This window comes from Nesoenas mayeri (assembly GCF_963082525.1).
Source record: "Nesoenas mayeri genome assembly, chromosome: 5".
NCBI lineage: Eukaryota > Metazoa > Chordata > Aves > Columbiformes > Columbidae > Nesoenas > Nesoenas mayeri.
In genome coordinates, this window is record NC_137548.1 from 15,526,994 (window position 1) to 15,553,085 (window position 26,092).

A 26,092-nucleotide genomic window follows, 5' to 3' on the forward strand; every position below is an offset into this window, starting at 1 on the left:
AGTTTTATGTATAGTGGTATTAGTGGCATAGTAGTTGTCATCACAAATACAATGTGGTAAAATGTTCAGTCAGCTAATGGCTTTCTGTAAAGAAATCAAACGTGATATCTTGTCAAACAGTTTTTCTTTCAAGTCACAGACAACTGATAAAAGAGGTTAGATAATTTAGTACAAAATTCTGGTATCACATGTTATGCATTTGAATGGATGACACAGAAGAAGAAAGCCAATTTAAGACAAATATGCAGTCAAGAGATTTACTTCAATAAATAATTATCTTAGTCTGTAAATGCCAGATCAGTGCAATTCATGTTTAATGCTATTTGAAATAAGCTGTAGTATTAAAATGAAGATGGAACCAAGAAACGTTAAGTTAAACTACTCCTGACTGGAAACACATTGAAATACGAAGACTTTTCTTTGAAAGATACTGAGCTCAAAGGAAATCCACAGGGAATAAACTGTGAAAAAACTTCTAAAGCCTTTTGCCTGAAGTATTTCCCAACAAAGACATAAATCACAGGGTTAAGGCAACTATTGGTGGTAGCCAGAGTATGACCAAACTGCTCACCAAAGTTGAGCAGGTTTTCCCAGAAGCAGCCTGTGATCACTTCTGTCTGGTATAATATATCAAGGAATACAAAAAAATGGTAGGGAGTCCAGCACAAAAGAAAGATCAATACCACTGTGAAGATCATTCTGGTAGCCTTTGTACCTCTGTGCCCCTTGCAACTCTTTGTTCTGAGTGCTCTTCCTTCTCCCGCTTGTTTTCGTAGGTAGCGAATGGTAGAGAAGTTAAGGAAGATGATTGCTGTAGATGGCAATGCAAACCCCACTATGTTGAATACCAGGCTTTCCGCTGTTACCCATGACGGGGTGGGGTATTCTAGAGCGCATGCTGAAATATTCCAGTCGGGAAAGTGTTTCACAGTCCGAAACATAAAGGTTGGGATGCTGAGAAGGATACCGAAGAACCAGGTGAGCAAGCAGATCCCTTTGGCCATAGTTTTGCTCCGTATCCCTCTGTGGTTCAAGGTATGAACAAAAGTAAAATAGCGTTCCACGCTGACTGCCACTAGCAAGTAGATGCTGGTGTACATGTTTAGGAGGATGGATGCGCTGGTGGTACGACAAAGGAAATTGCCAAACGGCCAGTTAAATTCATTCCTGATGTTCTCTGCCCAGAAAGGGAGACATGTGAGGAAGATAAGGTCAGCCACAGCTAGGTTCATAAGGTAGATTTCAGGTATGTTCAGGGGCCTCTTGTGCAGTGAGTAGGTTAAGAGAACAAACACATTTCCAAGCATTCCAATAACACAGATGGTGTCGATATACTTGGGTATTACATAGTACACGATTTCCCACCAGTCATCCAAGTCCAGGCAAACAGTGGAGTTGTTGTTTTCACTCTGGTTTGAGGAAGGAATCTTCAGTAGGGGAGTTTCAGTCATTTTTTTTCTTCTGTTAAAAATTCTGAAGTGAACAAGAGACCTCTTGGAAATCAGAGAAATGGACTGCAAACAGAGCATAAAATTCTAAACGTTGTCTCCTATCAGTGGTGTAACAAACATTTATCTGCTGGAAATTCTTTGTTAGTGCTCACTGATTATTATAGGCTAGATCAATCCATGCTTCTTATGTGCGATGATGAGAAATGTTCCCAGTATTGGCTAGGATGGAACTTCCTCTACATCCTATGAAATTTCCTCTCTTTGCTGCCATTGTTTAAAGTGGCACAGAGGAAGGAGTGCCAATTTAGTGTATGTTTCCTTCAGACTGATGACAGAAACAGATATAGCTGAATTCCAGCTCCCTGAAAGTAGTGGGAATCATGCTGGTGACACAAAACTAGCTTTGCACCCTTCCCTGCCCTTTCTCTTACTCTTATTTTCCATACTGTGTATAACTTTAGCAGGATGATGCCCATTTCCCCAAAACTAGGAATGCTACTCACTCTTGGTGTGCATCACTTGGTTGCTTAACTTTGCATTCTTCTGTTCCCCCTCAAATCCTCCCATCCTGAACTTTGGGTTCAAAATTACCCTTAGATTAGACAGCTCACTTCCCTCAAATGTCAGCAGTTCTAAGAATAAAACATTGACTCCTCAAAAATCTTATGCTCAAAGTCTTTCCTGAAGAGAAAGGCTCTGAAGCTCCAAATTCACAGCACTCTTCTCCAGTTCAAAAATTTCATCTGAGTTCAGCGGGAGAGAGGCAGCCACAACCTTCAAAGCATCTGGGCTTTTGTAGCATTGGCAGCACTGTTATTTCTCTCTGGTAACTTTGTGCAAAATTATGCGGAATGAGAGCACAAGTAAACTGTTATCCTCCCTTGAAAATTCACCGGGTTGTCAGAGCTGCCTCCTGCAGTGACTTTACTCTCCTGATGTTGTTGTGCTCAGCCATAGTGCCTGGATCTTGTTTTTTACAGGCATTCAGAATCATTATGGTAGGCAAGACATTACTGAGCCTGTGGTGACATAAAACATTTCAGTATTTCATATCCAAATGGAGCATGTCAATCATGCATTTAAAAAGATTCAATATTTTACAGCTAGCCATCCTGAATGTTAACTTTCTGCTACAGCTATTTAACCCTGCTCTTTCAGTTTCTGCATTTTTACACTGAGAAGATAGCTAAGGATGGGGTTTCTGAAGAGAGTATTTAGGACCATCATTTATCTCATTTACATATATGTACAGCCTTAATCATGTCTGTGTCTGAGCAGCTTGCAATACTTATCTCTGTGATGCCTCCAGCAACTAGTTAAGTCCTAATATTCCACATCATGCAATTTGGTACTTAATGCACAGAACGTTTTTAATCATCGCAGAATTAAATGAGCAGCGAAGTTTTATCTGTGTTCATAAACTCACTCAAGCTGACAGTATTGTCAGGGAACTTGATTACAACTCAAGTCAACACAGCTCTCTGGCTTTGATCATCTTCCCTCACAACAGTTTGAATGTTATCTAGTTCACTGCCAGTCTCATTCAAACTAAGACAACCTGAGAGAACCTAAAACTGCAGAGAAGATGTACAGAGCAAACAAATTCACATCGAAGAGGCTGTTTGTGAGACAGCAGGAGTCTAAGCTTTTTATAGCAGGAGACTGGATAAGGTGTGAGAGTAATGGAAGAAAATATGTAGTGTTATATGTCAAAAATAATGTAGAAAAGAAAAAGTAAACATTTCCTTTTGTAAATAGAATTATTATTTTCACTAAATCTAGAGAAAAATAAGTGCTTATATTCCTTGCTTGCCTGTTTTCTGATAATTTCTTGCTATCCACTCATGCCCGTCACTTCACACACTTTGCGTGTGATATGTATGTTGGAGCTGTGACTTCATTCATGACTGTCTAACTTAAAAACTTAATGAACACTTACTTTCCATTGCAAATTGATTTTAGTCACATCTAGATCTGATTTCTTGTTCATCTAGCAATTGTATATGAAGTTTCTGTAGAGTTTGTCATTAGGAAAATGTCTTCAGAGTCTACTAGCCAATGTCCAAGCACTACCACAAGCCACAAGCCTTTTATAAACTTAGAGATCCAGATGTCTTCTTGGCAGAAAATGCAATTTATTTCATATGCTTAATTTGATTTCTTATTCCAACGCAATTTTCTTCTGTGAGTATTTTAAGTATTTTATGCTAATGGATAATTAACCACATGAATAATATTCAATTTATGTACTTAATAAATTGCAGTCATCTTTTGTAGAAATAATGACATATTTTTCTAGGTTGAACTCTTTTCTGATTAATTTCTATGCACAGTGAACCTATTACCATTATTACTATTAATATATAACCAGTTAGGTTTGTGGGTTTCTGGAAACACTTAATAAGTATAAGCTGAGCTTTGGGAACAATATTAAAACTAAAGATTACTTTGAAAGACAAAATTCTACAATTAGTCAAGCAAGTTCAGCTATAAATAAATTTCATAAAATTAATAATGTTTTTACACAACTAGACAGAACTAATCCTGACCTTCAGAGTTAGTTTCATGGTGAAAAAGAAAGGTAAACTCCACTAGACTGCACAGATCAGAACTGAGAGCTTTTTTTTGTTTTTTTTTTTTTTTTTTGTATAAAAAGTATGTGAAATAATTATAATAAAGGTAAGACATTAAAACCAGATAGACATACCTACTTCTCGTCCTTCCTGGCAATCTGGACAAAGTTTCAAATTCAGAAACAGTAGGTAAGTAGCAGTACAGAGGTTACTGAGAGAATTCAAAGATGCATCCTGAGGAAAACTGGATGACTGAGTGTGGTCTGAGTGTTTTATTGGCCATGTAAGATGTGTGTGATGCTACATTTTGGAGGCAAGCCCTGAGATTTTTTTTCTTCAGTTCTCCAATGGTGGCTGTAGTAATTTTCTAGGCATGTGAAATACTTTGTTCTTGTGAAATCATACAAGTCATATGGTGTGACTTTGGTCCTCCTGTGACCACTAAATAAAGGTCTCAAGTACAGGTCCTTGGCAACTAGCAGTTCTTTTGTGTGATTAACTGTGTCCGGAACAATAATTCGATCAACAGCTCTGAGCTGTCATCTCAGTGCCAACTTCGACCCAGGATTTTCTAGGTTTTTGTTGTGGTGAGAGACCTTCCTTCTCTCAGCGGGGGGAGGACCATGCCAAGGAGCTGGGGTTAAAGCAGAAGAGGTGTATGGGAGGGGCTGCTGAAACTTGGACCCGCTAAACCTCAGGTCAGCCTTTCCTCCGCTTTTGAAAATTGCTGTCTTTTGTACCCCACTGTAGGTGTTTTGGGCATGAGCCTCTGTGAACATGACTTCCCCGTAGTGTGTGATGACTGCTGTATTTTTCCAGGCTTGCACCCATAAATAATATTTTATGTGATTACCTGCTGGAACCTTGTAGCTTGAGACTGGTTGTTTACCAATTATTTTTATACTTTTCATTCTTACTTCCCTCTAAATAGAAAAATTCAAAACAAAACAAAACAAAACAACAAAAACATATTTGAAGCATCTCAGATTTTAATTACAAATCCTCTTAAGTATATCTGTGTAAAAAATAGTTGTTTTTTTCTTTTTTTTTTTCTGAATTATTTTTAAAAAGCAGTGAGAAATTGTGACGGCACTGCAATGTTATTTACTTACAAGAAAACATTCTTCATATTGGCCACTTGCCCAACACATGCACCATCTCTTTGAATTCTTATTTGAATGTGTGTGTTCTTGTTTGATAAGTGAATTAGAATGAAAAGCCATGTGAGGCTGCACAGTGATATCTTATTATGAATTTCCTTTTCATCATGATAAATACTTGTATCCCAACTTCTTATTCATTAAAAAGATACTAAGTTAGAGTAATGTGAACACTGGTAAAATTGACAAATTCAAAAAATTGTTCTGGTCAACACCATCACATTGGAGAAAGCTCTAAAGACCTCAACATTTAATTTAAATATTTAAAATGTATAAATACTTACTTTATTTAAACATCATCCTGTTTAAATATTTACTTATTTTATTAAATAAATGAAACAATATAAAATACATCTCAGTTGAAGCTATACACTTCACTTCTGTCAAAATTATTATTGTTTTAATATCTGGATTAAAACACTTATTTCAGTGAAGACCTGAAACACAACATATTTTGAATTACATGTTACCTAAGAAATCCTAATAACCTACAGAAGACCAATGTCTAAACAACACATCCCACACTGACTCATTAAGGTAAGTGCAATAGAACAGGAGAAATTAGTCACAGGCTTTCCAAAACTTCCTCTTTGCTTACGCTATTGAATTTCTGTGTTGAAGCTATTTTTTCCATAAAGAAGAACATTTGAGCAATAACAAGAAGCCTGGAATTTGTCTTTGCTTTGACATGAATCTCTAGGAGCTGCCAACATTCACATTTACTCACAGACTCTGTGTAGAAAGCTTTAACTGTGTCTAAAATGTATACAATAACATAGTCTTATAAAATTTATCACTTCAAAATGAGGTCAAAATACTGGTTTGCAAATTTAACTCCTCTTTGTAAATCTAGTTTCTTATTTTCTGTTGTTTTTCATTGCCATTTAGAACTTTTTTCAGTAGTGGGGAGAGAATTGAAATTGGGAGTCTATACATTTGGTGGTAATAATAAAATGAATAGGCACTGCCATCTCTCCAGCTCTTAAACAACTTAGAGCAAGTCCACATAAGAAGCTGTAACTTTATATAAAAAGGGAATTTAATTTATTATTTCTTTGTGACTTGATTCTTTGTTTCAACCTGTAGAAAGCATATAATGATTTGGTAACATTTTACAGCTTACACATCTATAATGGAGCAGAAATTAGAGGAACATGAAGGATTTTGTTTAAAAACATCTATATGAGTCAACAGTTTTTGCTGTGTATACATAATTAAAATCTATCTGTCTATTTGTGCCTTCAACTTTGGATACTCACTGAACATCAGTTTACGTCTTAAGCTTATATGATCTTCAGCCGCTGTCTATGTTGACTTTTCTGCAAAAAGAACACATTCTCTAGAGCTATATAGGATTTTACAAGTGCTGACTGGGCCTCTCTTATCAGAAAGATTAAACAAATACGTTGATGAAGGCAGAGGCAGGACTGTTTGCTCAATTATTACAAACAGTATGTGGTAGATAAAAGGCAGAAGCCCAAAGAGTCTCCAGAGTTCTGGCTCTTGGTCCAACAGCTCAGCCATCAAAAATCTTCTTTTTAACATAGCTGGAGTCTTTACTGATCTGAACAAATTATCTTTGTGGAACAGTATGATTTAACAGTTTGATTTTATCTATTGAAATGGTTGCAAATCAACACAGTTACCTGCCATAACTGTTTGTTTATTCTGGAACAGGAGAAAAGATTTTTTGATGTGACCTTGTGATGTAAAATTATTTGTTCAGCTTGTTTGCATACCTTTACATATTCTATAGGCAGTGGTTGCTAAGGAGAGCTTAAAATCCATTGCAGCAATTTATTAATAAATGAGCCTGGTAGCATCACAGTGCAGTAGTAATCAAGCTCTACTGACTACAGTTTAGAGACCCTGAAACAACAAAATATCTGAGGAGTAAATATAGGGTGAAAACCCACAATGTGCTGATTGAAGAATGGAGTGAAAGGATGATTCAATGCCTGAAGTACTGCTTGGGGATATGGGAGACCTGAACCAAGTTCCTGACTTCTCCACAGAACCCCTGCCTATAAAAAGAACAACCTTGTCCTGTCCACAGCAAGCACCAGTTGTTTGTTCTGACAACATTTAAGGTCGTTAATTGTTCATTTCAAGTGAAGCCAATTATCCACCTGAAAAACTAAACAGTGAAAAGATGGGAATTATTCCTGCCTATACCTACTGCAGGCCAGAAATATCAGCTGGCTGTTGATATCCTTGCTGCTCCTCTGGCAATGGTCCCCAGCCACCTCCATCGGACTGAACGCAGAGTCAGCTGTTTGTGTGGCCAAATGCTCAACACAAGATGTGGCAGCCTCAGGTAAAGGGGAAGACAGGAGGGGCTGTAGGAGGGGAACAGGATAAAGAGGAATAAAAAGATGATAGGATTACAGTTTGACATCTCCAGCTCTCATAATTTGCTTTGTTTCTGTGAGACCAGGAGAGAGCCATGCATCTGAGTGTGACTGTAAACTGCTGGTAGGTAAGATGTACACTGCACTTTATTTCTTCAGGTTTTTTGTTACCTGCATAAACAGTACGTGCAAATACTGTACAATGTGTGACCAGGCTAGGAAGTGGGCGAGAGTGTAAATTATCCAGTCTGTGAGCTGACATTGTGCATTCTGCGCTCGGCAGAGGCTGGTGCAGGGGTTTGTGTGCTTTCGGAGTCTTCTCTGAAAGGCTGGTCAGCACCTCTCGGAAATGGGCTCTGAAAAGAAAGCTGACCCAAAGCTTTAAAAGTAGCTAAAATTCTGTGGTTTCAGCTCACTTTCTTTTGGTTTAAGGGGAAGTGAAAGTACCTGCAACAGTTGCACTTCTGACAAGTCATTCCTGAGTAACAGGATGCAAGGTAGGGAAAAAAATGCCAGCAAATCTCATTTCTTAAAGTAATTTATTTTCTGTTGTACATGCTTAGTGCATAGCAAAATAATGTGTCTATATATTTACATGATTTAAATTAATATCATATTACTATAATAACATATTTATATTTTACTTCTCAGTACCAAATACTCAAAAATCTCTTCAATTTCTTCAATAATCTCTGTATAGATTTCCTTCTATTTAATGGTTTTGTGAACAGCATGCTTCTGAACAAGACTGTATTGATAACACTGTAGATAAGAGGAAGCCTTTCAGTGTTTCATCATAGTTATCTTGGACTATTTAAAGAATGAACAATAGAAGTGTTTATGACATAGGATTATACTAGATTTTTAAAGAAAATCTGTGGAAGTTGTCTATAAATCATCTATGGTGACCTAAATCCCATAGTTGTATAGCACATCCACACACTTCTAGAGCATTTTTGGGTTTAATACAGATTTCCCATCCTAAATAGAACTTTGTTGCTCCATTCAAGCTTTGATGAATGAAGAACATGCAGTCACAGTCTGAGTTTACTCATGTCGACAAACTCCATTTCCCTTGGTGATTTTAAGGCTGTAACCTTAAGTGCTTTGAAAAGAACAAAGGCTCTATTAGTTTCAGAAGATTTTAGATCATCTCGACTCAGTTTTTGATCAATATTCCTAGCAGTAAGAGTGCACACTGACAATTCGGTACACCATGAGCTTGTCTTCTGCATAAACTCAATTTATATCACAAACCCAGTCCAGTTGGGGAAAAGCTATCTTGTACGAAAATCACTCAGATTAACTCTATGAATAAAATGTAGGTATTATTACAGCCTGAAAAGGTTATGTTTTGAATACTCTGAACTTTCAAGACTCCTATTAGCTTCAGTTAGATTTCTAAGGCAGGTAGGTGATAGTCTCCTTCACATTCTCAGTTTCTTCTACTTGTAAGATTATATGAGTTATGCTGAGCTTTTATGTTTCAATTAAATAATATTACAAATATTAATTACCTTTTGTGAATATTAAAAACTAAGTCTTTGAGTTGAAGTGTAGATACGAGTCCAAATAACATCCACTCACTCAAATGGTGTAAGTGAATACTTTTACCCTGATGGAGAAGGGTTAAAGAATCTCCTGCTATGAAGAACACTCAGCTAACTTCGAGCAGCTGGCTGCAGTCTTTCTTCTGCTACTGCTTTGCCTTTTTTGAGCTGCTTTCCATGCACCCAAGCTGATGTAACTAGCAGGGTCAGAGCAGTTGCAAAAAGGCAGTTTGTTAATCACATAATCAAAATAGTTTTGGATGACTAAACAGAGAATGTAAAACACCAGAAGATGGCCACACCTTAAAATCCATTTGAATAATAGTCCTACAGAATTCATTTGCCAGAACTCAAATACAAGTGTTTCCTACCAAAAATCTAGTTTAACAAACTGTATGGGTACCATGAGCAGTTGCACAGTCCTGACAACAGTTTCTATACTGAGGCTCTGTTCAGAGATACATGTATGTACACCTTAGATATGCAAACATTTCAAATGATACATGCATCAAACATTATTCAGCCATGAAAATGTAAGTATGCTACAAAGTAGGATTCATTCATGAAAATGTCTAATAACATTAGAAGCAGGTCTCTGTATGGAGTTTCCATGAAGATAAAACAGTTGTTTTCCCACAAAGTATGAACACTACCACATGTTTATTCTGTGGAGCAGCAGCAGATGTATATTAGCAGAGACTGATGTGATAGAAGGCTTTTTTCCTGTAATAAATAATTAGTGCTATCGTGGTAATGGGAAAACAGACTTTTTCCTTGAATATTCACTTGAAATTGAAGTTCTTAAAGTGTCCAGAGAGTTTTCCATCTGCACTGACTGCGATTTTCTGCACCTCTTTGGGAACAAGCCCTTGTAGAATTCCACAGCCTTCTTCTGGAAGTGCTTCCCAACAATTACATACAGGACTGGGTTCAGGCAGCTGTTGCTAAAGGCACAGTAAGTAGCTATCTCAGTTACTACATCATTGACTTCTTCCAGGCATTTGAAAGTGGGTGCGAGGTAACAGATTGTGTCAATGAATGTGCTTATCTGGAATGGAAGCCAACAAACGATGAACAGTAAGAGCACAGCAAGGACCAGCACGGTGGCTTTCCTCTCTGTCTGGACTAGCTTCAGTTTTTGTAGCTCACTGGTTCGTAAGGCTTTGACGATTTGCACAGTGCAATAAGTAATTACACAGAGTGGGATCACAAAGCCCACAATATTTAGCAAACAGTTGCTTGCAGGCTCCCAGTAGCTGACTGGGTAAACAAGAGCGCAGGCTGTGATGTTGTATTCTTCGTAATACTTTAAATTTCGGAACACCATTGTGGGTGAACATATGAGCAATGCACATGTCCAGACTACAAAGCTATTCCATTTGGCACAAACAGTTCGTCGCATCCGTCCAAGAGACATGGTTTTCACCAAGGCCAGATAGCGGTCAATGCTCACTAATGTCAGGAAATAAATACTGGAATAAAAGTTCACGTTACTCATTATGTTGACAGCTTTGCAGAGGAACAGGCCAAAAGGCCAATTAAAACTATTAGAAATATTAATGGCCCAGAAAGGTAAAGCACAGACTAACATCAGGTCAGCAAGGGCCATGTTTGCCAGGTAAATCTCAGCCACTGTGCAGCGACTCTTGTGGAAACACAGGACGGTGAGTACAAAAGAATTTTCTATTGCTCCCAGAATAAATATAAACCAAAGGAATCCAGGCTGAAAATCTTCTAGCCATTTCCATATATTTGGACTGATACATACATATGGATTCAGCTGATGCACTCCTGAATTATTGTGGAAATTTGCCGGACTGGCAGTGAGGTTTTGGGTGGCCATGAAGTTGTAAAGTTGTGTAACATTCTCAGTTGTGTTGGAAACCATTTCTGTGTAGAGAAAAAGAAAAACGTGACATGAGATTGTTATATCTAGCTCATTGATACAAAAGACACAATAAGAAAAGATGCCCTGCTTTACCTACTGTCCTAAAAAGCAAGACTTTGAACAGGCTTACAATTCTCTGAGTTGCTTTCTTATAGACATCTTGCAAGCTTGCAGACGTTTTCATGGACTGAAGTGCTATGGACTGCATGGACCAATTTTAAGTGAGCGAAGCAAAGTGGATAAAGCAACAGCAGACACTGTGACCAACAGGTTAACTGAAGAGAACCTTTACTATCCTTTATTCACTAGAACCCGATGGCAGCAAGTCTTTTTTAATTCTTCATGGAGACTGATGCTTACTTTATTTTCTTATCTTTGCATAACAATAGTTATAATCTCCGACAGGACAGATGTACCTTATGAGTCTTGTGCTTGTTGTTAACCTGCAGTACTGTGGCATGTACAGAAATTCAGTGCTGTTTCCTCCACACACAACACCATATTTTTTCCCACATGTTATGACTGTCACAGCAGACATTTAGTTTGCAGTTCTCGTTTGCACTGAGAAAGCTACAGGAGCAAGGATCAGTGCTTGCAAGCAGTGAGGCTTTCTCATCTTCTCAGGGGAATCACTTCTGTGTGTCTGTGTTAAAATTTCTTCTGCAAGCAAGTCACAGAAGACATAAATGGCTGAAGCTTTGTAAGGGACCTTGGTTTTAATAGGTCACAACAGGTGGGTTGGCAGTTTTGCAAAGATGGTGGCCATCATGTAAACCGAGACCTGCCTGCAGTCAGTCTGCAGTGAGCCAGTTTGGGTGCAAGAACGTGGTCTAAAAACCAGGTCCTGTACTGTAAATATTCTATGAGCCAGAACAGCTTGGGGCCTTACAGGGAAGTATTTAAAGGCATAAATGTCAGATATACATATAAATGTTACTAAGACCAATCAGAATTTGAGTGTCCAGCATCGACTCAGTACTGTGAAAATGTTAATTGTGATTTTTATTGTTCTGATCTGAGATAACGAATGCCGAGATATTATTCAAATACAACACTGGTGTCTCAGATCTAAATATAGTTGTCTAGATCGGGTGACAGGAATACTGTTGATCTTTTTCTAGGTTTTTAAAATACCACTGTTTATATTATGGTTTGATTGGAAGCTTTTCAGATGTATTTTTAATTAAGACATTTGTCTGATTCAGCTGGTAACTTGGCCACAAAAAGGGACATATTTGTAGCTCCTGAAAGGATGGGGTTCTCATTCATAGTCTGGTTACTGGATTTATTGGTTGATAAGTATCAGTGCTTGATATGCATATAAGCATTTGGCTGTTGGATGCAGAATTACTGAAAAATGGTGGTCATATTTGGTGTACTTAGTTTTAATTAAGCACTGTAGTGCTTGAGAACCAAAAGCAAATATGAAGACCACATTTTACTAAGTACAGTAAAGGCTCTAACAAAGAACACTCTGTCAATACTATAAAATTTATAACAAGGGTGTCAGGCAGGACAGGTCAACTGGATAAAATAGGCAAGTGGGACTGAGAACCCTGAAAGACAAGACACCTTAAAACCAAAACATCAGCAATGCACATTTCAAATCCTTGACAATTTTTGCATAAACTGTTCTCCAAGTTCATCCTCCCAAACCCTCAACTTTTCAAGCCTGTATCTAGATGCAGGAACATCTCTCCATCCTCTATCCTGCCTCTTCATTAGCCTTGGCATTGTTACAGCCACCTCAGTCTTGATATAACTGTATGCTTTTGATTTCTGAATGTTTTCAACCAGTGTCTGGAAAATAGGTTGGTGAGTCTCTGTCTACAGCATTACATTTTGTAGACACCCATCCAGTGATCTATGCATTTGGTGATACTGGTTATCTGTAGCTTTTAGGTCTTGTAGATATTAATCTATTAATTCTACACTGAAAGCAAATGCCAACTGCAGTGCATTGTATGCAACATTGCCAACATTCTGATATATGTCCTATTTTCATCTTCCGGGTGTAAGCAACTACTGTAAGTGCTTTGGTTAGAAATCTTATTTTTGTTCAAGCACTTCCAGGCTTAGCAGAGCACCTGCATCAATAGTGTATTTTTCTGCCACGTTATTTGTGCATCTTTCAGCGCAATGGAATATAGGGCAACACCAAAAGCCTCACTGAAACACAGATATGCTTGATTTATTGCTTCTGCTTTGTCCATCAGGGCAGATTAGATTAGTCTGACACAATTTCATTTTTGAAAAGTTTATATTGGCAGTTCCTTATCACTTGATTATTCTTTATTACCTTTCATACGTGGATATACTGATTATTAAATGCTTTGCTGTCATGTTTTTCAGGTATTTAAATGAGAATGACAGGTCTGTAGATCCCTGCTGTCTGTGCCTTTGTGCATTGTGTTTTCCCCTCTCTGGGCTTCTGAATTATCCCCATTCTCCTTGGTTCCACAGACATAAAAACTGATAGTAAAGATTTCTTCTCTCATGCCAGGGTGGGTTATATATGATCCTACCACTTTACATAACTCTATATATTCTTTAATGTGTTATCTCCCAATTCACAGAAATCCAATTGTTCGAATCAATCATCTCAAATACTAGATCACAATCTTCATTTCTGAGAGGACTAACATAGAGTTTCCATTGAACTTTTCATCATTCTCTGAGTTATTGGTTTCCTTTTAATAATAGGACTTATCTTCCCTCTATTATCATTTTACTTTTGATATATTTATAGAAACATTTTATGTTACCTCCTATGTCCACTGTTAACTGCAACTCATTTTTGCCCTGATGTTTTTTGATATCTTAGATGTTCCGAGTTCTTAAATAATACCTCACATAGCCATACTTTTGTCTAATTAACCTTCCGATAGAAAAGCATGACATCAAGGTGCTGGTATTCGTAAACACTTAAGTATCTCAAAGCTCAACTTTTGTGGCTGTGAGAGATGCCACTAACAAATTGCAAACAGCAGTTTCAAGTCTCCCTTTCTGTGTATGCTGGCACTTTATGCTGTAAAACCATATAGGAAGTGAAATACTAATGGATGAGTAACAAAAGGTCATCTGAGAACAGAGAAGTTCTGTTGGGCGATACAATTACCAGAAACTGTTTCTTTTGCCAGTAGTGGGCTGTGAACCGGCAGAAAAAAAATGGAAGTGCATTATCTTATGCTTTGAGATTGGATGTATGCATATGTTTAATAAAATATTCATTAGGAATTCAGAGAGTTGTCATAAACACTATGTTGATGATTTCTATGTCTTTCCTTCACTATATGACTAATAGATAAACAATAAACAGGAATTAATTTATAGCAAATAGCAGCTCAAAAGCTGCCTACTGATTTATGATATTTTTGCTATAATTAATTTCTTTTAGATTTTTGTTTTTAGAAGGGAAAGCACTAAAATACTTTAAAATACATTAATTATATCACATCACTGTGGTCTAAGAACAATGCGCAGCGGCTAGTTAGGAAGTGAGGAAGTCCATGACATGGGGTTTCTGGTGACTTGCCTCCTTGGTCCTTACTCAAGCCCCTCCATAAAGGATTGGTAGAAATGTGGGAGTGAACAAGATAAAATGTGCTAATGATCAATTTGCAAATGCTATTACGTTGATGTCCTTGGTATTATTCTCTATAGCACAGGAAATTCATCTACAGTGTATGTTTACTGAATAACTTATGATTGTCGCAGCAACAATTTAGAAAGGGGAGTGATTTTCCATTTCTTATCACAGTTCAGTAAAAATAAATGCGACCCCTTCACACACCCTCTACAAACACTTTCTGTGCAATGCAAGACTGGCCTAATGTCTCCACTGGAATGCTCAAAAAGATTTTATCTGAAAGTTTTGATTGAAACACTGCCCAGCTGAAGCAACCTATCATTACTGATTATAAGGGACTCCTGTGAGGGCTGAATTTGTATCTGTTAGAGTTCACCTCCTACTGTTAGTTACCTCCTCCTTGATAGTCACTAAAAACATTGTCAGTCTTTGTCTCATGTTGTTTCAGAAACTTTTTCCTAATAGCATTGGGCACAAATGGCAAGGTTTAGATAGCCAGGGCTGCAGGTTGTCCTGTGTGAGAGGCAGTCATGACCTGCCCAGTGCTGGTGGCAGCCAGACCTGTATCTCTTGTAGACAGTCCCCTGGCTAAGGGAGGAGGCCTTTGGGGTCACCTGGTGCAGGGATATATTGAGCAATGGCTGGATCCTGATGATGCTGCAAATGAAGAACCCTTGCAGAGGGACTGGGAACAAGAGGTTAATCAACACTAATTGCTGAGCTGTTGGATTGTCTTTACAAACAAATGGAGGAGGAACCCAAAAAGGTGGTGGTAATCAGTGCCATGGCCTGAAAACTCTGAGGGTTGGGCACAGTCACTAACACATCTTGGTATTGCCTGGTAACCAGATGAGATCTCCTGTTGGTCAAGAACTGACCTGTGTGTATAGTACTTAGTATATACTGAGATTGTCCTAATATTAGCCTTGTTAATTTAGTCCTCAGAGACAAGAGGTGAAGCTTATAACAGATAAATGTTCAGGCTGTTATGATATTGACCTCTATAATGTGATTTGCAGGAGCAAATGGTGGAACATTGAAAGTGTAGGTACACAGACATGATTTTAAACTGTATAGTCTAATCTGGAAGGACAAGGGGTAGAGCAGGCCCATGGCCTCACTAGTCTTCTACTCCAAATGAGGGATTTCTGTGATATAAGATCATTTATGATGTAGGTTGCCTAGAAAGCAGCTTGGTTTTCCATTTATTTCAGAGATTTCTTACAAGGTCTTGTAAAGAACAGGTATGATATCCAGTCTGTAGCATCCTTAACAGTATTTTATAATTATGTGGTTTGTTTAAATGCCAGCAGTGGCCAATAGTGTTTTCAGATCCTTACAGCAGTCTTACCATGCATACATATGGCTTCATATCCAGGTGGATGTCAACAGCACAGAGGAGTGGAAAAGCTGGGAGGACAAACACGGTTTTGAGTGAGTGGCTGCAGACTGAGAGGGCATTCGCTTCTTTCTGATGTGGTGCTTTTTTAGAAGACAGGTCAGGTACAGAAGGAAATAGAAAAACACTCAAGGCCTGTCACAGCCTCTCCTCTAAATCTCTGTTCCTGTGCAAAGGCAAGCCTGCTTTGATGCTGTGTATTTTTGTGTCAGTGAACATCTCTGAGCACAGCTTGGGCAGTCAAGTGTTCCCCAGTGGTGCCTGTAAGTCTGGCAGCTTAGCTTCTTCATGTCAGCTTAAAAGCTACAGTAAATGCAACAGAGGAGCTGCCAGAGCTGTAAGAAGAAAAAAGATATCTGCTTGACAGATCCACTGTGGCTGAAATGAAAAATAGCAAGAGTTTAAAAGCTACCACATGTAAGGGTGGTCCTCTGCAGTGGGGTGCATGGAAGGAAGCCTGTGTCCTGCTGGCTCTGTGTAAGTAACAGCTTCTGCTTTCCCAGGAGCTCAGAGTGTAAAGCTATTTGACTCAAGAAGTTAAGAGGCTGCAGAACTTCCCCTAAACTGCCCCATTGTGACGTGTATTTGATGACCAAGAAGAGGTAAGTTTAATTTTAACAGCTTCAGAGGATTTGGTTCCAGGATGAAATCTGTTTGTGGGGAAAGGGAGGGTTTTTTACTTAACAAGATGTTATAACAAAACAACATCAATGTATATTTTCTCTTTTAGCTCCGCATCTAAAAGTCTAGTAGGCTTGAAGCACATATGATGGGATAGCATAAGGAGAGCCATTGGTCAGCAATAACCCAAAGGTGTTCTGGAAGATTAGGTCACCTTCTGTGGTAGACTCTTACTTTTGGAATTTAATGTCAAGAAAAACACAGGCAAGACACCCTCCTTATAAATCCTGTATCTTCTCCAGGAGGCTTATTTTTGAAGCTTCTATTTCAGCCTACTCTTCTTTCAATCTGCAAAAATGCATCTTTGTCATCTATCCCCAGGCTCAGTGCACTGAGTCTCTTGTTTCCATCCAGTCCGAGTGCAGTGGGACCGCTTGTCCACCTCTCTTCGGCCTTAGAATGGATTTGATCGGTATATTTGTGTAACAGAATATCAAAAGGTGGCCATTGTGGTATCTCTGAAACACGCTCTGAAAGCTACTCAGAATGTCCTTTCAATTCTGTTTCACTGAAGAGGCATTAATTATTTTGGAGAAATAGAGGAAGTGTCTGAAATTTTCCTAAAATGTTCTGCTTTTACTGACCCCATTACTTTAATTTTTAATTTCTGGTGTTTGCATAATGAACCTCTAATGGGCTTTAGCACATTTGAGGTTGTAGACAGTGGGTATTTTTTGAGGCAATGTTAGCTTGAACATTTCCTGTTCTTCATTCACCCTTCACTGTTCCTTTGCACGCTGCGGTTACCCTCACAGTTACACTCTTCAGACTCATGAGGCTTCATGTTGAACCAGACTGAGGAACTTGACAGACACAAAAATAACATTGCAAAAGAAAAAGTCATTTTTAAAGCAAATCAGGCCCCTAATTTGTCAGAAAATTAAGATTAACAAAGAAAAGATACGGAGGACCTGCATCTCAAAAGTGGAATTTTTAGAGACCTTTTGACATCTAAACTTGAAGTACACCATGGAAGGACAGCCATTGCTCTGCAGATGTCATTAAGGACATTTATTTCAATTATGTTAGGAAAAATGGAAAAAAACATCTGTTAAAGTAACAATAACAACGAGTCAAAGGTGAGAAGAGGCTATTAACTTCCCACTCATGTGGGAGATGAAGCCTCTAAATTCCAGTACTGCCTATTCCAATTAACTAACGAAAGACGTGGAAAGAGCACAAGCCCAATCAAGTGCAATGAAGTGCTTTTTATAACATTATTTTTTCCAAGTGGAGCTCTTGAACATGCTCTCTAGTGTTCTACTTTCCCTAAAAAATCCCAGACTTTTAATCCCCAAATAACCTGGGATATTATTTTTCAATGCTGTTTATATATCCCATTAAATAACTATGGTGATTCTGACAAAAGGTGTTACCTATGTGTGAAATAGTTATAACTGAGACAGAGAAGAACAGAACAGCTGAACTGCTGTGAGAGCTGGTAGGAGGAAGAAAATATTAACTGGATCAGAGAGAAGAAGTGAACACAAGATAATATTTTATCAATATTTTAGAAACTTTTCTACTAACAAAGCACTCCGAAAAGATGGAAATGCTTGCTTTTGCTGTTGTTCTGAAAGAGGAGTTTTAGTACAATTATTGTATTTTATCTGAAAAAAAAAGAAATAATAATTTTTAACATTAAAGGATGTTCCAGTATCAAACTAAAAGGATCTTCAAGTTTCTCCAGTCATTAAATAATTCAATTTCAGCCTTGCCAACCTCAGAAGTTTTAAAGGCCCAGCCAGACCCAGAGTAGCATGGTCTGATTTCACAGCTGACCTATATTGAGCAAGAGGCTGGACTAGAGACCTCCTGACATCCCTTCCAACCTGGTTTATCCTAAATTCCTTGATTTGTACTTCTTGTGCTAATAACTGAAACTTCCAGTTGGATTAAGGCCAACAAACAAAAACTGAATTTCAGCAGAAAGTATCCTAGGTCACTGAATTTCCTTAGGAAGCCAAGGAAGTTCTGTTGAAAGCACGGTGGGAACTGGCTCGTCCACATCATACAAAGAACTGGAGAAAAGTTGTTTTGTATTATCTTGAGTTTCCAGCAGGAAGCAGAAGGCAGCCTGAGTGCCAGGAGAGCAGAGCCTATGCAGCCAGGAGCTGGGAGACCAACACCAGTGATGAAACCATGCCGAGTTGGTCTTCTGCCTCTAGGCTGCTGTATGACATGCTTGGCTGTTGGAGCCACATTTCAACTGTTAGAAATCTACATTAATTGGCAACTTGGTCTGGCATAGCAATGGGGATTTTTGCCTCTCTTTTGAAGACACATCCTTGTAGACTGTATTCAGTGTGTATAGAGGAGATTAAAAAAAAAATCTGTGATTTTGAGGGAGAGCAGCATCCACATGTTTGGGAGACAATATGGGTAACTGAATATGGGTGTTTTGGAAAGTGCAGAGTGCCTGGGGATGGTATATGATATAGGACCTCTGAGAGATATGGTCTTCTGGAGACGAGCAAGATGTCCTGGAGATTCTAAAGCACCTGTGAGCACTTCTGGGGCTCCTTTGACCTTTAGTGTTAGCACTAAGATTAGAGAGTGGGAATATAACTCCACTGTGAAACTAGCAAATCTTTGGGCTTAATAGAGCATTATAGGGACTATAAAATAGAGCAGTACAGGTGTAAAATGAAATTCAGAATTACAGCAAAGGAAGATAAGGAAAAGAGTCTCCTGGGAAACAGTCTATTAAAACAGTTCAGGTTTTAAGAGCTCAAAAAAAGCAATTTCTGATTTCTTCCAGAAGAATTGGTTAAAATATAAGTAGCTGATTTTTAAGTATTTGAAAATAGAACAAAGGAGTCTTGGGTTCATATTTGAAATGAACAAGAATCTGATGTAATGCTCAATGTATTTGACCTTGTCTTAGTGCTGTTTTTAAAGAAAATTCCTGCTTTTTGTCTTTTGGGAGAATAGGAATGCTGTATAACGTTCTGTGCTACCTTGAGAACAGCTAAGGCAGATGAGCTAGATGCAAAGGCTTTTGTTTTTACTGTTTTGTGTTTCTTCTGACAAAAGGTATTATTTATGAGTAAAATAACAGGGAGAAAAACAAACAAAACAAAACAAAGAACCAACCTGCCTCCATATACTAATTTTTGCTGACTTTCTGATCTCTTCAAAATCTGCATCTTCATAACTTCCTCAGTCCTGAGAACTCTGTATTCCTCAAAGCTGATTTAAAGCCTATCCATATTTTAGCTTTTCATACCTATCTCAAAGGTAACATAAACTAGAAGTGTTCAGCAAAAAATTAATTTTTAAATTAACCACTTTTCTTGTAGAAATATTTCCTCTTTCTTCTCTGGAAGTGGAGGAGAGTAAACACACATTTAGTCAGAAATGTAATTCTTTGCAGCCCTGATCATTTATCATTCCTATCGTAGAATTTATAAATGCCATATATTATTGTATTGTTCATTAGCAGTAATTTTACTAAGACTAATTTACAAATGTGAATCGATTCAGTCTCTCAGAAATCTTTTTTTTTTTTTTTTTTTCTGTGGGAATTTATCAGAAGAGCTGTTAAGAGGCCACATGACTTACTCCCAGTCAGTGGTGAGCAGAAGGGCGAGATGTAGAACTGGGGTGCATTTCACAGTATCACAGTGTGTTTGAGATTGGAAGGGACCTCAGAAGATCATCTAGTCCAATCCCCCTGCTGGAGCAGGAACACCTAGATGAGGTCACACAGGTATGTGTCCAGGCGGGTTTTGAATGTCTCCAGGGCAGGAGACTCCACAACCCACCCTGGGCAGCCTGTTCCAGTGCTCCATCACCCTCCCTGAGAAGAAGTTTCTTTTCAAATTTAAGTGGAACCTCTTGTGTTCCAGCTTGATCCCATTACCCCTTGTCCTATCATTGTTTGCCACCGAGAAGAGCCTGGCTCCATCCTCATGGCACTCATGTTTTATATACTTACAGACATTAATAAGGTCCCCCCTTAGCCTCCTCCAAACTAAAGAGACCCAGCTCCCTCAGCCTTTCCTCATAAGGGAGATGCTCCACTCCCTTCATCATCTTTGTTGCCCTGCGCTGGACTCTCTCCAGCAGTTCCCTGTCCTTCTGGAACTGAGGGGCCTAGAACTGGACACAATATTCCAGATGTGGTCTCACTAGGGTGGAGTAGAGGGGAAGGAGAACTTCTCTCGATCTACTAAGCACCCCCCTTCTAATACAGTCCAGGATGCCATTGGCCTTCCTGGCTACAAGGGCACAGTGCTGGCTCATGGTCATCCTGTTGTCTACCAGGACCCCCAGGTCCCTTTCCCCTACACTGCTGGTTAAGAACTGGCTGGAGGGCCGGGCCCAGAGAGTGCTGGTGAATGGGGCTGCATCTAGCTGGCGGCCAGTCACTAGTGGTGTTCCCCAGGGGTCAGTGTTGGGTCCAGTCCTGTTTAACTTCTTTATTGACGATTTAGATGAGGGGATTGAGACCATCATCAGCAAATTTGCTGATGACACCAAGTTGGGAGGGAGTGTCAACCTGCTGGAAGGCAGGAGGGCTCTGCAGAGAGATCTGGATAGACTGGAAAAATGGGCTGATTCCAATGGGATGAAGTTCAATAAGACCAAGTGCCGAGTGCTGCACTTTGGTCACAACAACCCCCTGCAGCGCTACAGGCTGGGCGCAGAGTGGCTGGAAAGCAGTCAGGCAGAAAGGGACCTGGGGGTACTAATTGACAGGAAGCTCAACGTGAGCCAACAGTGTGCCCAGGTGGCCAAGAAGGCCAACAGTATCCTGTCCTGTATCAAAAATAGCGTGGTCAGCAGGACAAGGGAAGTGATCCTTCCCCTGTACTCTGCATTGGGGAGGCCACACCTGGAGTACTGTGTTCAGTTCTGGGCCCCTCAGTTCAGGAAAGACATTGAAGTGCTGGAGCGGGTCCAGAGAAGAGCAACACGACTGGTGAAGGGACTTGAACATAAGACCTATGGGGAGAGGCTGAGGGAGCTGGGGTTGTTTAGTCTGGAGAAGAGGAGGCTTAGAGGTGACTTCATCACTCTCTATAACTGCCTGAAGGGAAGTTCGAGCCAGGTGGGGATTGGTCTCTTCTCCCAGGCAGTCAGGAAAAGGACAAGGGGGCATGGGCTTCAACTCTGCCAGGGGAAATTTAGGCTGGATATTAGAAAGAAATTCTTTACAGAGAGAGTGGTCAGGCATTGGAACGGCCTGCCCAGGGAGGTGGTGGACTCGCCGTCCCTGGAGGTTTTTAAAGTGAGGTTGGACATGGCACTTAGTGCCATGATCTAGTAAATGGACTGGAGTTGGACCAAGGGTTGGACTCGATGATCTCTGAGGTCTTTTCCAACCCAGTCGATTCTGTGATTCTGTGATTCCTCAGCCTATACTGGAAGCTGGGGTTGTTCCTGCCCAGATGCAGGACTCTACACTTTCCCTTGTTAAATTTCATCAGGTTATTCCCCACCCAACTCTTCAGCCTGTCCAGATCCCGCTGGATGGCAGCACAGCCTTCTGGTGTGTCAGCCACTCCTCCCAGCTTAGTGTCATCAGCAAACTTGCTGACAGTGCACTCAATTCCCTCGTCTAAATCGTTAATGAATACATTGAACAATATTGGCCCCAGTACTGACCCCTGAGGCACTTCACTAGACATTGGCCTCCAACTAGACTCTGCACCATTGACTACCACTCTCTGGCTTCGATCCTCAAGCCAGTTTGCAACCCACCTCACTACTCTATTGTCCAGACCACACCTCTTCAACTTAGCTGTGAGGATGCTGTGGGAGACTGTGTCAAATGCTTTGCTGAAGTCAAGGTAGACCACATCCACCACCCTGCCATCATCCATCCACCTTGTTACATTCTCATAAAAGACTACGAGGTTGGTCAAGCATGACTTACCCTTAGTAAAGCCATGCTGACTGCCCCTAATAACCCTCTTATCCTTGATATGCCTTGAGATGGCACCAAGGACAAGCCGTTCCATTACTTTCCCAGGGACAGAGGTGAGGCTGACCGGTCTATAGTTACCCGGGTCCTCCTTCTTGCCCTTTTTGAAGACTGGAGTGACATTTGCTTTCCTCCAATCCTCGGGCACCTCTCCTGTTTCCCAAGACTTGGCAAAGATGATGGAGAGCGGTCCAGCAATGACCTCAGCCAGCTCCCTCAGCACCTGCGGGTGCATCTCATCTGGACCCATGGATTTATGGATGTCCAGACTACTTAATTGATCCCTAACCCAGTCCTCATCGACTAAAGCAAATTCCACCATTGACCTGGCTTCATCCGGGGTCTCAGGGGTACAGGGCTCCCCAGGACAGCCTCCAGCAGAGTAGACAGAGACAAAGAAAGCATTCAGTAATTCTGCCTTCTCTGTATCTTCTGTCACCAGGGCACTCACCCCATTCATCAGTGGGCCTACATTGCCTCTGGTATTAGTTTTATCTGCTATGTATTTGAAAAAGCTCTTTTTGCTGTCCTTGACCCCTTTCGCCAGGTTTAATTCTAAGGAGGCCTTGGCTATCCTAGCTGCCTTCCTACATCCTCTAACAGCAGCCTTATATTCCTCCCACTTACTGGGCACCTCTTAAAACAAAGTGTCATAAAGTTTTAGTTGCAGTTTCATTGTGTGTGTTAGCTCACTTAGCTGTTCCTTGAAGCTGTATAACTCCTCTTGTATGAAAACCTTTCACAGATACTGGATTTCAGAAAACATCCCAGGAAAGCACTCTCATTGGTGACATGCCAGATGAGAACATTCCTCTTGCAGAGAAAGGCTGCATCAAAGCTTCATGAGATTGAGAAGGGAAGGGTATAAGCTAATAAATAATAGAAAATGGCAAATCCCTTGAATACCATTGTAGGACTTTTTTTGACGCATTGATGCAGTTTGGACAAAGGAATGAAATATGAGGGTAAATCTGTCAGCTGATTTTTTCACAATAAACCTTCTGCTAATATTTGAAAGAGTTTGGCAATAAAAGTAAATGAGGTCTGCAAGTGTGGGGCCATCAAGAACTGAAAATCTGGTACATGTACAACCTGTACATAGTGACGTGCTCACAGCTACAATTCCCTAAGTTAAATTTAGACCTGAATAACTTTTTTAACATTTTGTTTTCATGGAGATTTCTATTATGTTAATGCTATGCAGCTTTTCCCTTCCCTTTTGTACATGGTGGATTAGTAAATGTAGTAGAACTTCCTGTACTTATTCAGCAACTTTTTCCATTGTAGTTCATGAGCAAGAAAAGAAGATGAATTCAAAAACTATCAAACTATTCTGAAAACAGAGATGACCACTGTCTTTCTTCCCCTTCCAAAACACACTTCAATTTCTGCTGTTCAAACACCTTTGAGAAAGTTTAATTTGTTCTGATTTACTGAGTTATTTTTTTAGTCCATCCCCAGCTTTCTCAACATGGTATGTCTATGAAGAAATGAAGTATATGATGCTCTTAAATCTGGTTGTTAATCAAGCATAAACAAATTTGTTCCTCTCTTTGTAGCCATTTGGTATACCAGAGATTTATGTCCAAGTCTCCATTCTGTTTAACTTGGAACAAAATCTGGAACTCAGGCGATCCACCTGCCTTTATACTAAGAGTCCACAAACTTATTGAATAATGTTGATAGAGACTATCTCTCTTTATAAAACTATTTCAAATGTGTATAAATACTTAAGTAGTTGTTGAAGCAGGCACATTAATCTGATTCTTCCATCTTTGAAGAATATCATTAATAGAGAGGTTCATAATGTCAATTTCACAAGTCCTTCTCTCCTTTATGAATACTGAATTACTTGCTGCCATTCTCAAGTCTCTTTAATCTTTTTTTCGTTCTACAGGAGCTTAATCTTCATGGACCCCCTACTCCCGTCCTCTTAGACTTTATGCATGTCTTCTACAGAACTTGGTGTCAGGAGTCCTGAATAGCTTTGTGTCTCCCTGAAGCAAGATGATAAATTTCTGGTTCTCTTACAGCAAGGCACATTACTTTTACACAATGCACTCAGGTCACAGATGAATCCATACTTTTTTCTGTGTATATTGTAGTGTGTTTGCTCAAAATGTTTTGACAGCTGAGAAGGAAAATATTAAAACAGGAGAAAACTGACTGCAAACTCACTCTGCAAAGCTGCAACATGTTTTGTTGTGTTCTTTTTGGCATTCCCATATGAGAACAGGTAAAATTAACAGTGAACGCTCCTTGTCCAAAGTTCAGCCAACAACTAGCGTTCAGGTTAGGGTCAGGTCAGAGAGAAATCTAGGAGCTGCAGTAGCAGTAGGACTGCAGAAGCCAAGAACAGTCACCCAAATGACTTCTTCCTTGAGAAAGGTTTCATGGGAACCATGGCTGGTTGTCATGGTCCAAGACTCAGACCATGCCCAGATTTAGATCTGGTCTAGGAGACTCACAGACTATGTCTGCCCTTTCAGAGACAGGGTGAGCCCTATCATGCCTATATATGTGTTTATCACACATCTGACACTGAGTCTTATCAGTGCCCTCTGTTTTCCCATGTGTATGACCGGCCTAGTTTTGCACACTGATATCCTGGGCTTTGTTAATAGCATTTGCTTTCAAAAGTCTCTGAACATATCATTGAGCTTAGGGTCCATCTGCTGCTATGTCTGACTTCCGTTATTTTGGGTTTTGTTTACTTGATCTTCATATTTGGCCCAAACTGATGTTTTGATTTAATTCTTGGTAAGTAGAGGGGTAAAGGGTCAAAATTTGCAAGTGACATCAAGCTCTTCCCTTTTTTTTTCTGAAGTTCTTTGGAGCCTTTGAGGGCAAGCACTAGCTTATAGCAATAACATCAGCAGGAATGCTGCTACTTCACTAAGCAGGCATTTTAAATAATCATCCCCAAATGCACTGGTTTAAGATTCCCACTCAGCCCAGTTTTCAGGCTGAATATCCCCCTTTCTCAAAGGCACAGACAGATGGGATGCTGAGGAAAATGCAGAGATGAAGATGTAGGTCAGGGGCCCTTGCAAATTTGAAAGTCACACAGGTGGATGGGAAGGGAAAGGTGCCTGATGGAGGCAGTGCTGTCTGGGCCCCTGATTTTTGCTAAGTAAAAATAAGTAAATAAGGACAATACACTTGGTTTGTAGTATGGGTGAAATAAACCCAAAGCTTGGTCTTATTTGCTTAGGCTCACAAGACTCACTAGCTGAAAGGCCTCCTGCCAACAAGGGCAATGATCAGATAAAGTTTTGCTCACATTTTTCATTTTTGCAGAGTTTGCACTCAACATTGGATCTGTTGCTGAGAAGATGATTGTCTATTAATGTAACTTATTCCTGTTCCTAGGTGGCTCACTGCCTAACTTGATAGTATCTCCCCTGTTGCACCGTTTTGCAAATAGTGATGGACTGGAGCAAACCTAACCACCCATTTGTATAGGGAGAGAAGCAGCAAAAGTGCTGCTTGGAGTGGGACTACACTGCTTTGGCACC

At 39.7% G+C, this 26,092-nt stretch overlaps 2 protein-coding genes across 2 annotated transcripts; both read right to left on the reverse strand.

The window, feature by feature from the left end:
- Positions 1-368: 368 nt before the first annotated feature.
- Positions 369-1,451, reverse strand: BDKRB1 (bradykinin receptor B1; the record flags this gene model as incomplete). The annotated part of the gene is made up of 1 exon (XM_080345426.1): positions 369-1,451. One exon carries the CDS (start codon positions 1,449-1,451, stop codon positions 369-371), a length of 1,083 nt encoding a protein of 360 aa, XP_080201552.1.
- An 8,376-nt stretch (positions 1,452-9,827) lies between these two features.
- On the reverse strand, positions 9,828-10,973 carry BDKRB2 (bradykinin receptor B2; the record flags this gene model as incomplete). Its single annotated transcript, XM_080345563.1, has 1 exon — positions 9,828-10,973. One exon carries the CDS (start codon positions 10,971-10,973, stop codon positions 9,828-9,830), a length of 1,146 nt encoding a protein of 381 aa, XP_080201689.1.
- Positions 10,974-26,092: the final 15,119 nt, after the last annotated feature.